Raw genomic sequence first — 16,206 nt, 5'->3', positions numbered from 1 at the left:
AGTGTTTATTGACTTTATTCTCTAACGAGTTGATGCTGAGATTCTGCAGTTGAATAAGATCAGCATAAGCCCCTTGCCTGACCATAAGTTCAGTGTAATTCCCTTCTTCCACCGCCCATCATGATGGTTTTATCATCTTTGTTATACTAGAAAGACGATGTGCAATCGAGATCATGTCTCCTTCAGAGCACGGCCGCGAGAATTTCCTTCTCGCTACTGGAGTTGAGGGAAACTGTAGCTATATTAAGGACCAAACCCCTTCAAGTCTTTGAGTAGAGCTCACGCGACCGAATTCCGTTGCTTTTGGCTGTCTCTCACAAGATTCCGTTGGAGCCCACGATAGTACCGACTCAGAGAGCCGATAAACCGTGCTGTGTCTGTATCTCATTTCTATGAGCCTGTGCAGGCTTCAGTACATATTAGCTACCACGTGTTATAATAGCTACTTTCTTTTGTTTCTGTTTCACATTGGTTAGATGCTGTTATAGGGATGATCAACCTAAGCGAAGTAGTATAGAAGTCAAACGCCGATATCGGAAATTGTCAATATAATACCAATAATACACGCTAGTAAAATATATCCAAGCCCTAACTCCCATCTTACCGCTCTTCGCGAAGCCGGTATCGGAACAGCGCCGTTGCAGCTCCTTATCTGATCTCTTATCAGATCTGACGCACATTGCCAAACTAGTCTGCACCTGGGCCACTTGCAGCACACAATATCTCGTAATGCAACTGAAAATCCTCACTTCACCGGCCCAGGGAGAACCTGGTGTGCTCCACCACTGTGTACATCACCCACCCACCCCCATAGCCAAGTCATCCATACCGCTAACGCCACCTCGCAGACCAAATCCCTCGTCGCCTTCGAATATACCCGCAGCCATGTACCCAAGCCACACACCCTCGTCTTCGTCGGCGGACTAGGTGATACCCTCGGGTCAGTCGACTATCTCAGCGACGTAGTCCGAGCGCTAGACCCATCGCAATGGAGCGTATTCTCGCTGATCCTATCCTGCGCCGGCGGCGGGTGGGGCATGGGCCGACTGGGCAAAGACATTGATGAGCTATCACAGTGCGTCTCATACGTCCGAAAATATAAGGAGCCCCAATTCGGCGTCGGAAAGGTGGTCATCATGGGCCATTCGACCGGCAGCCAGGACGTGATGCACTATATTAACTGTCCCAACCCACGGCCAGCACACCCTGTCTTCGACCGCCACTGGAAGCCGATTGTGCGGGTGCCAGTTGATGGGGCGATTATGCAAGCGCCGGTTTCTGACCGCGAGGGCATATTGTGGGTTGTGAAATGTGGCACTGCGCGTGATAGCCCGGCCAAAATGCGCGCGATGTACAATAAGGCTGTTGCTGATGCGCGGCGGGCGATGTATGAGGATCACGATCTTGTTGATACAGTTGTACCATTGACTGTGACGTCGCGGATTGGGTATCCGCCATCTGCGCCGGTTAGCAGTCGGCGATTCTTGAGTCTGGCTAGCCCAGATAGTCCGGAGGATCCGTCTGAGGATGATTTATTTAGTTCCGACTTAAGTGATGAGCGGTTCCGTGTGACATTTGGGATGGTTCGGGAGAGAGGCTTGCTGAAGCAGAAAATGCTGGTGCTGTACTCTGGAAGGGATCAATCGGTGCCGCCGTGGGTTAATAAAGAAGCACTATTGAAGAGGTGGCAGATTGCTGCTGATGGGAGTGGGCGGCAGATCTGGGATTCAAGGAGTATGGTTATTCCTAATGCATCACATGCGCTGAGTGATAGCGATCAAGCGGAGCCGCGGCGGATTTTGGTGGAGAGGGTGACGGCTTATTTGAATGACATTCAGCGAGGATGATTTCCGCCGAATTGGTGAGATTGTATGATATTTAAGCAAAATATATTCGATCCTCATATGAGAGAGTTCTCCTTAGAATCCGGGAGGTCAAGACCAACGAAATAGTTCAAAGCAACTCTACCCTGTAAGTGAATCAATAACGGTACCTGCACTGGTGGATTCCGGGCTAAAGGCATCGACTGTGAGCCTAAGGCGGCTGCTAGTTGTACCGAACATAGCTCTAGTAGTCTAGTCAGACCAGCCTTGATATATTCAACTTCTACTGCGACCAGTTATTGTGCAACTATCTGCATGATGCCGCACCACCACACTAGTACTATAAACTATGGCGAATTATATGAGGACACTATTATTGATATCGACTCCGATATAGCTGACGATGAAGCGCGGCCACCTATCTTAATGACGATCTTGACAGCTGGTAAATATGGTATGCCTCTATTCTTACCCACCACAGTAGTCAGTCTAAAGCGGTTAGGAACGGCAGAAATCTCATAACAATCCTATTCTTATTCCACTACCGAGGCACAAGTGCAGCTGGCTCTGAAGACTAAAACGGCAATAAGATTACAATAATCCTACATGTTTATAGCTTAAGCCTTTTGGCCACATGGCTTCCTCCCCTTTCTCCACAAATAATGATACATACTATCTATTATTGAGCCTTGACACGCTCACATGATGTTGAACTAGTCCAGCATCGTTGATCCAATCAATAGCGTAACGGGAGGATCATATTATTGACCCCAACACGTTTTAAAGGCATATCGTCGGGGATCTTTCGGGCACTTGGCACATTGAGATCGACATCTACTGTGTCTACAATACTCCGTATACAGTGTGCAATATACGCATGTGATCGGAACAACCTTGGAAAGATGGACAACCCCCTCGAGCAGTATTTAAGCCACGGATCAATATTGAAGATCCCCCAAGCCAAGATCGGGCCGCAAGGAATAATTTTGAAATGTCACATCGAGTCCATTTCCAAGAATCAATTAGTTTCCCAAGGGCCAATCTGCTGGGAACCGCCCTGCCGATCGCTGGAAGCCGCAACGCACGACGGATGCAACACATCCACAAACCAATGACAGATATATTGCAGATTCAGGGGATATGACCAAGAGCCGTTGCATCATGCACGTCAACACAAGGCAGGTGCAAACCGAATCCCGTCACCGGTACTCCTAAGCCGATATGAACAATATGCTCGAGATTAGAATTCCTAGACCAGGGCGAGACCATAGCGGATCGTTGAACGGCACAAATTCAGCGTTCCCCATATAACGGCCAGGCGGGAGGAGCCGTTGACCAACCAACCCCTGCCCCTTCAATGAAATGCACGGCTACTTATGGTCCCACGGAAAGAGCTCCCCCTTACGGAGTAGCATGGCAACTGAGCCGTTGGCCCGGGCCATTCCGTGTGAACAGGGGGATGAAACCATCCTAGGACGTGCCCTAACAAGTTTTGATCTTTAAATGCTATGAATATGCTGATATGAGAATCTAAAATATAACTGCAGTTTAGGGTTCTTCTCTTGAAAGTTGACCGGAAGAGGCCGAGCCGGGATGTACTTCTTTCAGAAAAAGAGAAAGAGAAAGAACTGGTTCCGTCGGGGCCCGGCCTATTGCATTCAACAAAAAAAGTGGACGGAAACAGTTTCCCCGATATAACTCCTCCCCTGGCCCGCGGCCACAGAACTGGGACGGGAAAAGGGAGCCATTCCGGATCCTACGAGTTGATGCCCAACCAGTTGCCTACTAGGGAAATAGAGCAGCAGATTTGTTCGATGAAAAGCAAGAAAAATAAAATAGAATTCAAGCCAAGCAAATTCAAAAAAAATTAACTCATACAACAGGAGTACATAGTACATACCCACCTTCCGAACTTCCTCCCGTTGTCTTCTTGTCCACCGTTGTAGCTAGCAAGGCCCCTAGGACGATCTATGTATCAATGGGGACACTTTTTTTTACGCGCCCCTCCACGGGTGGACATTGCAATGGCATGAAGACTTTGACATTTGCCGGTGACTATAGGCTATTTGAACCTATTGGCCAGATCTTAGGTTGTATACCGGATGCATGCGCAAGAGCGGAAAAATGACAGTGACAGGGGTAGAATGGACAGGGGGTATAACGTGGAAGGGACGATAACGAGAGCCAATCTAAGGTGGCCATGAGCCATGACTCGATCCTGAACTAGTTCGAGGTTGGCGTTGAACAGTTACAGAGATGGATGTTCCGGAATCCCAAATCCACATTCATTTGACTTACGCTATTCGGGTAGCGTCTCCCAGGGCCATGGAGAGAGGGAGATTTATGTTCCAGGGTTATAATTGTAAGGGGAGTATACTTTGATAGTACGAACTCCCACGTTTCAAAAACCACGAGGGAGATGGGGACATCGTGTGCCACCATCGACACTAATTTAATTAATTCCATTCTAATTGCAGGACTTGAGATAGTATGTGCAACATAAAGAGAACATCCCATGCATAATAAATAATACATCTTCATGGTAGGGCAGTGAAACCATAGATCGTGCCCCCCCCCCACGTGTAGACTGGGGTACACAGTGCCTCAGTTTGAGCTGTACCTAGATGAACCGGCCCAAATTGTTAATTTCAAAACAAGAAGAAAAGAAAATAAGAAGCTCTCAGCTTCTGCCGGCAGGGAAATGAGCTTCAGCCAAGTTACGGAGTACGGAGTACATCCGGGATTATCCACTGTGCCCTGTGCGCTTCTCCTTTTCACTGTGGACCTTTGGGACCTGGGCTTTTTCTCTCTTTTCTGTTCTTCTTTCTTTGGGTTATAACTTTTTTTGGGGTATATATGGGTATCTTCTGGCTCATTTTCTCCGAGATCGTCGGATCCGGTGTAGGTTCAGTGGAATGGGCGTCCAGTTCCAGAGATCTTCGGATGGACGGAGTATATAGATGGCTTTTTGAGGTATATTAAGATAATGAAAGGGTGAACAGAAGACCCCAAGGTAAATATATAAAAAGAATGAATAAATGAATGAGTATCAGCACAGCCCTAGAAACACTATGTGGATATTTAGAAAATGTGAAAGAAAATGTATGACTTCATGGAGCTGTCACTCGGGCTTTTCTCCCTAATTATAAGATTCCTACCAGTCAGAATGAACTCTCCGATGTCTTTTATTTTTCATGTCCTTTTATAGGTCTAGCTCTGATTCGTTTTTTTTCTTTCCACATCCGAAACGGTCTCAGAGCGATGTAGAGAACAGCGAACGGGGGATAGGGATCTCGGGAGAAGTACAAAATCCATTCTCTTTCATAAATTTGGTATTTTTATCTTCTATTCTGTTCGATATCCTGTTCGATATTTCTCTTTCCTTAATATTCTCTATACTCTAATTCTAATCTCCTAATATCCTCATATCCCTTTCCCTTGAACCCCTCTCTCCACTTCGTTCCAGCCCCCGGACCAGACTTCGCACACTGGTCTTCCCCCTCTCTCTCTTGTCTCTCGGCTCTCCCTTCTCTCTTTTCTCTAATTCCATTTTCTCTCTTCCCTTCGCTCTATATCTCCCCCTTTGCATCATTCTTCCGGCAACAATTGGGGGTTGCTGTGAATCGCGTGGAAGCTCCCGCTTTTCTTTTTCGCCCCCCCGCCTGGAACGTGGGCCACTTCACTCACCTTTCCCCCCTCCTTGCGACTTCGAACATCCCCCCCTCTTCCCCCTGAAATAATTATAGGTATGTCGTGGACAAGGCGGTATCGCTATAGACGTACTGACTTCTCTAGGCTGATTGTCTTTGCTGTTTCTTGTTCTCAGTTCCAGTTGCCCGCCATGGCTGGAAAAATGACGTTGTACAAGCTGGTGGTGTTGGGAGACGGAGGTGTTGGAAAGACCGCCCTTACTATTCAGGTTGGTCGACCTAGCCCTTGACCTCTGGGCGACAATTCCCCATGACCCATGACTAAAACCTATCCTTCTAGTTGTGTCTTAATCACTTTGTCGAAACATACGATCCAACCATCGAGGATTCATATCGCAAACAAGTCGTGATCGATCAACAATCGTGTATGCTCGAGGTGCTGGACACAGCGGGCCAGGAAGAATATACCGCGCTACGAGACCAGTGGATCCGGGATGGCGAGGGGTTTGTATTGGTGTATAGCATCACATCACGCGCCTCCTTCTCCCGCATCACAAAATTCTACAACCAAATTAAGATGGTCAAGGAATCGTCAAGCTCCGGTTCCCCCTCCGGCCCCAGCTACCTGAACTCGCCCATGACCGCCTCCGCGGGTCCCGCCATGCCCGTCCCCGTCATGTTAGTCGGAAATAAGAGCGACAAGGCCGTCGAGCGCGCAGTCTCAGCACAGGAAGGCCAAGCATTGGCCAAGGAGCTGGGATGTGAGTTTGTTGAGGCATCGGCCAAGAACTGTATCAACGTGGAGAAGGCCTTCTACGACGTTGTCCGCATGCTGCGCCAGCAGCGACAACAGGCAGCAGGTGGCCGTGGCGCAGACCGTCGCCCAACAGGCTTCGGATCGGGCCGCGATCGCGACGCAGGCCCCGAATATCCCAAGTCCTTCCGGCCTGACCGATCGCGACATCGCAGTCGGCTCCAGTGTACTCTCTTGTGATCGGCCGGGTCCGTCCGGGAGGCGTTGGATTTCTTGCTCACTGAAATAATGGCTGTTTCCTTTTTCTCTTTTCCTCTCTTCCTTTTGGTCCCGGGTGCATCTGGAGGGTGGTTCTATCTTTTGGTTACTTCGTTCGGCGTCGGTGGTCCTTGCCATGCTACATCTTTTACGCTCGCATTTTGAAGAGCTTGAGAACCGACGTGGAGATTTGAGGCCAGTGTCTGCAAGCCTCGAGCGCAAGTTTTCTTTTTTTTCTTTTGGCTTTTGTTTTGTTCTTTCGAAATGCGCCGAGACATGCAGACTGGCTGTCTAGATTTCCACAAGCTCCCCTTACTCTTTTTCTTTACCAATCGTCTCTCTTCTTCGGTCTCTGCTTATTTGATAAGTTGCGAACGGAGGAATCTTTCGGACACGCCTTGGAGCACCCCGACAGAAACAAAAAAAACACCCCCAGGCAACGAAGCCAGAAGATCGCAGTCGCGCATTAGCAGGCATTTCGATATGATACCCTACGACTGAGCTTGTTTTATTTGATTAATTTCTCAGCCATTTATGCGATATAGACAATTGATAAAGGTCTTTTTTTTCAGTCGGTTGTAATAACTTGGAAAATCCGAAGCAAAAGTACACCTGAGTACAAGTGCAGTACCCGATTCCAGGCCGTACTTGAGACAGCGCATGAGGTATACTCCGGGTATACTCCGGGTATACTCTGGGTATACTCTGAGGCTAGGGACAAGCTGAGTACCGAAGAAAGTGCGGGGAAAAAGCACGGACTCGCCTCGGCTGCATCCGGGGGATCTCAGCTTCACCTCCTTCTCCCCGCAAATGGCGAGTCACACACACGAACGCCTAAAATGTCTTGCCGATCAGAGCCCTGCAGGTCTAACCTTCCATCTTCCCGTGCCAATCGCAATATTGGATCCGAAACACCTCGGGTAGAAGCGCTCTATATCAGAGCTCCTGAGTACTATTCTTTGTCTTGTATGACCTGTTTCTCTCTTCTCGGCTCAAATCACAATCCCGGCAAATAACTTCGCCACTTCATCATTTCCGTAGTCTGAATCCGAAACCTATCCAACATGTCTTCGCATCCTCAACCGACAACCCACTCACACTCCCTTGGCGATCCAGAAACCTTCTGGTCCCATCATGCGGCCAGACTCCACTGGCACCGCAAGCCTTCACGTGCACTAACGCGGCAGACAAAGTCTCTCCCGAGCGGAACCGAGCATGAGCACTGGTCATGGTTCGCCGATGGCGAGATCTCCACAACCTACAATTGTGTCGACCGACATGTGCTCGCAGGCCACGGTGACAATGTTGCCATTGTATGGGAATCACCGGTTACCGGTGTAACGGAGAAGTATACTTATGCCCGCCTACTCGATGAGGTTGAGGTTCTTGCCGGTGTACTTCGGGAGGAAGGGGTACAGAAGGGCGATGTTGTTATTATCTACAGTATGCAATCGTGACCACACCACAAGTGGAGAATTGATTAAAGACAGAAACCCACTGCTGACCACGTATCGGATCTAGTGCCAATGATCCCCGCGGCCCTAATAGCTGCGTTGGCAATAACCCGCCTAGGCGCAATTCACGCCGCTGTTTTCGGTGGCTTCGCTCCGCAAGCTCTGGCTCAACGCATCGAGGCCGCACGCCCGAAAGTTCTAATGACAGCGTCATGTGGAATAGAAGGGTCCAAGGGACCCATTTCATACCGACCGCTCGTCGAGGGCGCCGTCAAGGCAAGTAGCTTCAAGCCGAGCAGGATCATTGTCTGGCAGCGTGACCAACTGCGCTGGGATCAGCCCGATAAGCGCGGTGGCCAGCGTAATTGGCAGAGACTCGTTAAGAGCGCACAATTCCGTGGGGTTAAGGCTGGACCTGTTCCTGTTAAGAGTACGGATGCACTTTATATTATCTATACAAGTGGTGAGTGAATCCCAGAACCGAACCCAATTCCTGATCTGTTTTGTTCATACTCAAACGTTTCCACAGGAACCACCGGCCTCCCCAAAGGCGTCCTGCGTGAAGCAGGTGGGCACGCCGTGGGTCTGGAACTCTCCATAAAGTCGCTCTTCGGGATCAAAGGTCCCGGAGACACAATGTTCTGCGCATCAGACATAGGCTGGGTCGTCGGACACTCTTACATCCTTTATGCGCCGCTGTTAGTCGGCGCCACAACGGTCCTGTTTGAAGGTAAGCCCGTCGGCACGCCGGATGCAGGGACATTCTGGCGCATTGTCGAGAAACACAATGTAAATGCCCTCTTTACAGCACCAACTGCCATGCGAGCTATCCGGAAAGATGATCCGGACGACCAGCTTATCGGCGAGGTCGGAAAGCGCGGGGGATTGAAATCTCTCCGTGCCCTTTTCCTCGCTGGTGAGCGCAGCGAGCCTGGTATTGTTAGCTCATATCAAGATCTTCTTCGTAAGTATGCAGCGGATGGTGCGCTTGTTATTGACAACTGGTGGTCGTCTGAATCTGGATCCCCGATTACGGGTGTTGCATTGAATGGGAGTGCTGCCCTTGCTAGTCTGGCGTCCGGGCCAGATCATTCTCCTCTCACAACCCGACCTGGCTCAGCAGGCTTCCCACTGCCTGGGTTTGACGTCCGCATCGTCGATGACGAGGGCAGTGAAGTCCCGCGCGGTACTATGGGCAATATCGTTATGGCACCACCACTCGCCCCGTCGGCATTCACGACCCTCTTCGAGGACGAGGAGCGGTTTTACCGGGGGTATCTTAAGCGTTTCAATGGCCGCTGGGTCGATACCGGCGATGCGGGGATGGTTGATAAGGATGGCTACGTGCATATTATGTCGCGAAGTGACGATATCATCAATGTTGCCGCGCATCGGTTCAGTACCGGTAAGGAATTTGCCTTTCTTTCGCTTTCCAGATTATAGAAGGATAAATGATTTGACCAATTTCTACAGGATCCATTGAACAAGCAATTCTCTCGCACCCATTGATCAGCGAAGCAAGCGTCGTCGGCATCCCCGACCCGCTAAAAGGCCACCTTCCCTTCGCATTCATCCAGCCCAAAGCTGGCGCAATCACTGGAAAAAGCAATCCTCTTCCAGCAACACCGACCTCGCAGTTATTCGCCGAGGTTAACGCGCTGGTCCGCGAGCAGATCGGGGCTATTGCGTCGTTGGGTGGAATTATACAGGGTCGGGGGATGATCCCTAAGACGCGAAGTGGGAAGACGCTTAGACGTGTTCTTAGAGAGCTTGTTGAGTTTGGGGTGAAGGGGGAGTATGCGGCGGAGATTAATGTGCCGCCTACCGTTGAGGATGCGGAAGTTGTTTCTGTTGCAAGAGAGAGGGTTAGGGAATATTTTGAGGAGAAGGGGAAGGCAAATGGGGTCGGCAAGGCGAAGCTTTAGATGAGTGATAGATGGATGTGACTATGCGGCACATTGGAGCGATCTGTTTTGACTAGTACTTGAATGTTTCGATACATCAAGGGGTTCATAAAGAAGCTAACAGTCTTCAGCATCATGCTTATCTTGTTATAAGTTATTTAGTTCAGCGATATATGAGTTGAAGGATCCTGTTAAATGGATCACATTCTAACTCGACAAGAAAGTTGAGGTGTAGTAACCCTCTCTAAGTCCGATCAATCTTCTATAGAATACATCGTGGGCAGCCCCTATAATCGGCTGCCGTAGCTAGCATCATACAACATACCATCCTTCCCCTGAGCTACTGGTGTAACATTATGCCTCAATTTTAATGCAAACTGCTGGTAAGGTCTCTACGCTGGGCTCACCTCATATAAAATCGAAATCTCTACATTCCTTTCCCGTTACATCCTCGCTCTCACAGAGCTGAGGAGAAAGGGTTGGTTACGAGGGCTTTTAGGGACCATCACGACAACCGGCCTAATCGGGTTACCGCTTTTACCACCGCCTTTTTTATGGGGAGCTCCCTTTTAATTTTAACAACTAGTATACGGAGTACGGAGTATAACATAGAACCATCAATTATTATACTGTACTCCGAAGTATGAAGTAATTCAAATCAAGAGAATTGTTGCTCGTACTAGATGCTCACACGCCTAGCCTGAATTTTCAGAAATATGGCAGAATTCTGAGTAGTACCCGATCAGGAAGGCGGCATTTAGGCCAGGGTTATGAGCATCCGGTGCGAGCAACAATTCCCTTAATTTAAATTACTTTATATTCACAGATCAGGAGTCTCTAGATAGATTCACCTCTTCGGGCATTATCAGGTATTAATATTACTTATACTCAGGATAAGCCTTGGCACCTACTCGTGTCAAAAATATATACCGTGTGTTGGCGTCTGGCAAGTTGGTTAGGCGGTATTATTTTATTACCTAATTTTCTGCCAGGCAAAAAACCCATTGTCGTGATGGTCCCTAAAAGCCCTCGTAGTTGGTCATCTCCAGGGATTACACCCGCAGTTGCCGTGCACTCTTACAATCGACAACGATATACATATCTCATATTCATAACGAGGATTTGTCCCAAGATTTATCTACACTGGGAGTCATTTGACACTTTGAACAGTGAACAAAAATAAGTGGGAAGCCTGGATAACCGACTGCCCTAAAAAGAGGCTAACTTTCAATCTTTTTCTTTTATGAGCAAAGACTATGAGAAAGTAACGCTATTGGATCATGTCCACAATGATGAATCCTTCGATTTCTGACTTGAATAGAGGTTATCCTCGGGGCGAACGAACTCGATGATGTGGTATATTTCCAAAAAGCATCGAAGGAGCGGAGTTGGAAGTTGGATGAAGCTGTTGCCTCTAAGATCCTGAACTCATCTCAGGCGAGCCAGACGATACAATCTGTTGTAATATAGAGATTATCGATGTTTCATGTGTCATAGCTCGTGTCGGCGGATTCTATCTAGAGGTGCGACAGAGATGCTTGAAAACCTGCTTCAACTGTCGCTAAGTGTTTGTGGTGTTTAGTTATCACCAAGTCAGCGTACAAGTATGGCAAAGTAATGCGAAGAAGCGTTTACACACAAGAGAGAGGACAGCGACCATTTCGTAATTCTCGCGTAAATATCGGTGATCATAGATAATTGGCGACATGGGACTGCGAAGGTGTATAGCGGCCAGTGGCCGAATGCCTGATTTTGCGGTGTTGATGCCTGAATGGTGCCTGGTTTATGCTTGATTCTAGACCGCCTTCGACACCGCCTATACTGTGTTTTGTAAACACAATTGAATAACTCCGCAGCTCTCTAACCTAATTAGGCAGAGTAACTCTTAGCACTCTATTTTCAGTATATATACCATTTGTTATGGTCTTACCACTGTAAAAAGCACAACCTTCGAATAATTTCAGCCATATAGTACTTCTATGAATTACTATGGCAGAGCCCTTTAATAAAATAAATGTAACGCCTTTAGTACCTAAGTAAATCCTAAGGCTTTATATAGTTATTACACGATATAAAGGTATAATTGATATATGGCCGGACTACCGAATTATTACTAGATATCCTACTCCTCCTATATTAGTTAAATCGCCTCTTCCTACAGCAGTTAAACTAGTAGGAAGGGCGTAGAAGCGAGTGTAGGCTTAGTCTTAGGATACTTCGCTATACCAGAGCCAGCGGAGGAGGATACAGAGAGTATAAACACTAGGAACCAGAGGAAGATAGAGAATATAGTTAGAGGAAGAGTATTAATACTCGAATTAGAGGGAGATAGAGATTTATATAGTATGAATAGCTTCAGATTCTTAGGGTCAGAACATCTTCAAACTACCCAGACTTAGACAAATATTGAGATTTATATAGTAGGAATAGCTTCATTTTACACACTCTCTATAATGGTAATTCAGGTATTTTAATTTCTGCCAGTCTAAAATCAGGCACAAATTAGACAAATTAAGGCATCAATCCCACAAAATCAGGCATTCGGCCACTGGCCGCTATACACCTTCGCACTCTCGGGTAGGCGTACCGCCCACGTGACCGCATATCCCGCTATCATATTCCTTCCCCTGAGCTATCAGCGTAACATTACAGTTTAAAGCACGCCAAATATAGAACATATTTATGTAAAAGTAGACTAGATCAGGTAAAACTCAAAGTGTTTGCCCTTGAACCTCCCGAGCTAACAGGCGAGAAAGGCCGTTCTTCTGCTTCTTGTTACTCTTCCTCCACTGCCACCTTTCATTCCTTGCTATATCCTATGCTCCCCGTCCAAGATGGAGCCAACCAAGTTCCCAAAGAGACCCACGATGCGATGGGACCCATACAAGCGACAGGTACTCTGCTGTTTATATCGATTCTTTACTTGCAACAAGAAACAAACCGAAGAAATATTTTCCTACATGTTTCGGAGCCATCTGAAACAGCGTGGCATTCAAGGCTTTGTTCCATTTGCCACCCTTAACACCCAATGGGTTTGGATGAGAAACAAACGGGATCCAGTCTGGCTCCGTGTGCATATCAACACCGCATTTGAGACCAGTGGCGAGTGGAGGGAGATTATTACAAAGATCAAATCTGCAGCCAAAACTTTGCGGTTCGAACTACATGAGAAGATGGAGGACGATACTCACCCATCGCGCTGTGGTCCTTTGGTGTCCGATGCCGAACAGAATATTGCATCCGTTAGTGATCTCGAACACGTCCAATCTGCGTGCAAGCTAACGATTTATTCTCCTAGCATGGACCCGCTGTGCCAATGCTTTCCCAATCATTGTCTACTGTGGAGACTTTCAATCCAATACCATTGTTGTCCCCGAGCCAGGACCAAGCCTTCGACGGAAGATACAGAGCGAACCAAAGCGCCGATCAGAGCATCGACCAGAGCATCGGTCCGCAGAACGACCTTCACATTGATATCCCCAATAGACCCCACAGATCTACCGAGCCGGTGGTCACTAGCAATGGAAAGTTGTGCCTCTGGTGTGAGCAAGAAGGAACTATCCACGAGTCCGAGGACATCCAGGAACTGCAAAACGAAGACTACGATTACGACAGTGAATATGAGGATCATAGTGATGGCAATCAGCATAATGACCGACAAGACGATCCTGGTATGACAGAATACATCCAAGGATGCAAACAGTTCATGAGGGAGCTACGTGGTGAAGAATTGTTTGATTCAGAGAGCGAGGCGTACCTGTTGAAACCCCACAAAAGCTTCTCAAGAGTGCACTCATTTTGCGACCCGCACTTGCCCTTACCGCTAAACCTAGAACAAGGGTCTCTGGATTCGGAGGATAATTCAGATTGGTGCGCTGACAGAGGAATCCCTGCTAATTTGGCTGATTTTGGGAGCCTTTCAATCGCAATGAAAAACCGGAGCGGTGCCCTTGGCAATGAGCGAACTTCCACACAAAGAAATCCGCGCAGTTTCAGTTTCTCCCAGACCTGCACAGATCACGGTGAGGCGCTCGGCGACGGCTTAGGTGGTCAGAGGGCGTTGCAGTATGAATGGCCCTCGAATGATAGAATGAGGATGGAAACCCTGCGCCAGATGTCCGTGGAAGCTCTCCGCCAGGTTGAAGACCAGTCAACCACTCACCTATCTCAGGAGGAAATCGATGTCTTGATGTATGACGGCAATACCTGGAAGCAGTTGTAGGGAGAGTGAGATGCATATACATAATGGGGTCTAGATTCAAGTGTCTCATAGTTCACATTGTCGAACTAGAAATTAGGCCCCTAGGCCTTAAACAGGAACCTTGGTTTTTGTTATGGTCTAGTGGTAAAATATGCTGTATATTTTCCATCAGACACCAATGTATCAATCCAAATTTTATTAATTTGATACCAAGTTCAAGCATGGGCTATTATGCTGTAGGCCGCTAAAAAGTAAACAGCCTTTGCATTTCTCTATCAATATGCTAAACTTGACTTTCTCATGAAAGAAGGCGGGCTCAAATCGGATCTGAGACGGGCTTTTTTTGTCAGGTATGAGGAACATAAAAGGGATCAACTGAAAAGCTATCAGAAAAACAGAAGAGAAAAATCACAGTGAATACTTGATCTCCCACATAGTAGCTCAATTCGAAAGAAAAGAGAGGGAAATATCCATATTCAATACTCATAGAGTAACAAACATCAATGTTGGCCCAATACTACCAACACCCTACCTTGCTCAACTGGTTATATTATCGATTTTCCCGACGGAATATCCGGGTTAAATTGAGGATGATTCCCAATGCTCTCGTATTTATGCGCAGTCGGCAATGCCCTATCCATTTGTGCCTGGGTTTCGGTAGGAAGCCTCGGGCCACGCATAAGAGGATTGGTGGGATTGTAGTCATATATCCACAAACGGTTCGAGTTATCCGGGGCTGTTCCTGTGTAGAACTTCCAACGCATCCAAGGACCATTCAGGCGTTTTGTTCCACGCCCAGGAAGAACGACAACCGGTATCGAGTCCCAACTGGCTGCCATATATTGCTTCTGTTGCTCATCCCACATGTTGACTTCTAATTCCCTTACCAACATGGCTTTCTTGCTCCCATCGCCCAATGTTACCACTAGCACACCCAATAGTGGAGGTATAGAGTAAACAGTGCCCTTGGCTTGTAGATTGACCCTTAGTAGTTCCACGTCGTTGTCATAAAGAACCATATAATCGGCCCCGGTATCATCCTTGAACTGGAATTCAAAGGGCCCAGGTGGTGGCTCATCACCTATGATAGGGATCCGAAGAGCAATTGATATCTAAGAAAATGTTAGAACCTGCATTTGTTATTAGAGGGTGCATCGGCATACCTCGGCTGCCCACTTTCTGGACCCCGTTCCGCATTCGATCACAGCCTGTTGACTGCTAGGTCCGGGCCTTGGCGCGCAGAGCTGGGTTCCATTGTGCCAATAGGTGACAAAGCTATGACACCAGTTCAAGACACCAGATCGGTAGGCTAGTATAGCATGTTCAACGTTGTGGGTGATCTTGTATTTGTCGGCATTGCTCTGAGCCCATTTCAGGATAGATTCGAGATGTTCTAGGCTTTACACAACAGGCCAATTGAGTCCCTTCACTGCAGCCATTCTTGTACTAAATGGGATCAAAAAGATTAGCGATTGTCAATATATTAGATTTGAGTTATGATGGCTGACTCGCGGCCCTTCTGCTCCATCAGGAGCTCTTCCAATTTATGTTTATAGACATGAGGCATGAAATTCTCCTTAATCCGCTCGCGGCATCTTGCGATTTGGGACAATAGATCACTATATACCATCAGTTAAAAGTTATATTTCCCGTATTAACTAGTTATAGCTTACTCATTAATCAAATCAGGCTCATTGAGATTCAAGCCTTTGGGTGCCTTCGCACGATCTGTAATGGCAGTCTTGACTGGACACCATATCTGCTTGGGAGGCCTTGGTGGCATAAGAAGCTTTCAATATTGGAGTCATTAGCATTGACGTAGGTGGATGAGGTTGGGCTGCGCGTGTACTTGGTATTCTGGCTCTGGGTAAACAGGGCAGATAAATCTGGTCAATCCCTTGGCCACTGCAGAGCTGCACAGAGTCACCATTGCGAAGGCAGTTGGCTTTAGGGTTGAAATGTTGTAGGGAGAAAAGGGATGGGGATCGTGTGAGGGCGGGGATAAAGAAGAGAGGGACTGGTGGTCATGGTAACAATGACAAACTAGAAATTACCTAGTTAACTATCGAGGATCGTGAAGATTCGAAGGTTAAAACGAAAAGAGAGATGTATATATATGTTTGCTTCATCAATATATCTGGAAGTCACCAGATGCACCTAAC

General features: G+C 47.6%; 5 protein-coding genes across 5 annotated transcripts; 4 read left to right on the top strand and 1 right to left on the bottom strand.

The window, feature by feature from the left end:
• Positions 1-729: 729 nt before the first annotated feature.
• Positions 730-1,847, top strand: N7518_008363 (uncharacterized protein; the record flags this gene model as incomplete). The annotated part of the gene is made up of 2 exons (XM_057189290.1): positions 730-789; positions 849-1,847. The coding sequence occupies 2 exons, from the start codon at positions 730-732 to the stop codon at positions 1,845-1,847; spliced, it is 1,059 nt and encodes a 352-aa protein (XP_057040993.1).
• Positions 1,848-5,640: 3,793 nt separating this feature from the next.
• Positions 5,641-6,467, top strand: rasB (Ras small monomeric GTPase RasB; the record flags this gene model as incomplete). The annotated part of the gene is made up of 2 exons (XM_057189289.1): positions 5,641-5,742; positions 5,814-6,467. The coding sequence occupies exons 1-2, from the start codon at positions 5,665-5,667 to the stop codon at positions 6,465-6,467; spliced, it is 732 nt and encodes a 243-aa protein (XP_057040992.1). The 5' UTR covers positions 5,641-5,664.
• A 1,082-nt stretch (positions 6,468-7,549) lies between these two features.
• N7518_008361 (putative acyl-CoA synthetase) lies at positions 7,550-9,864 on the top strand (the record flags this gene model as incomplete). The annotated part of the gene is made up of 4 exons (XM_057189288.1): positions 7,550-7,928; positions 8,007-8,402; positions 8,469-9,344; positions 9,413-9,864. 4 exons carry the CDS (start codon positions 7,550-7,552, stop codon positions 9,862-9,864), a joined length of 2,103 nt encoding a protein of 700 aa, XP_057040991.1.
• A 2,813-nt stretch (positions 9,865-12,677) lies between these two features.
• N7518_008360 (uncharacterized protein) lies at positions 12,678-14,065 on the top strand (the record flags this gene model as incomplete). Its single annotated transcript, XM_057189287.1, has 2 exons — positions 12,678-13,085; positions 13,142-14,065. 2 exons carry the CDS (start codon positions 12,678-12,680, stop codon positions 14,063-14,065), a joined length of 1,332 nt encoding a protein of 443 aa, XP_057040990.1.
• Positions 14,066-14,589: 524 nt separating this feature from the next.
• On the bottom strand, positions 14,590-15,974 carry N7518_008359 (uncharacterized protein; the record flags this gene model as incomplete). The annotated part of the gene is made up of 5 exons (XM_057189286.1): positions 14,590-15,156; positions 15,208-15,442; positions 15,553-15,663; positions 15,718-15,833; positions 15,894-15,974. 5 exons carry the CDS (start codon positions 15,972-15,974, stop codon positions 14,590-14,592), a joined length of 1,110 nt encoding a protein of 369 aa, XP_057040989.1.
• Positions 15,975-16,206: the final 232 nt, after the last annotated feature.

This window comes from Penicillium psychrosexuale, assembly GCF_028828465.1.
Source record: "Penicillium psychrosexuale strain IBT 29551 chromosome Unknown utg000004l, whole genome shotgun sequence".
NCBI classification, from domain to species: Eukaryota; Fungi; Ascomycota; class Eurotiomycetes; order Eurotiales; family Aspergillaceae; genus Penicillium; species Penicillium psychrosexuale.
Note: the sequence above shows the minus strand (reverse complement) of the source record. Positions and strands in the feature narration are given on the sequence as shown.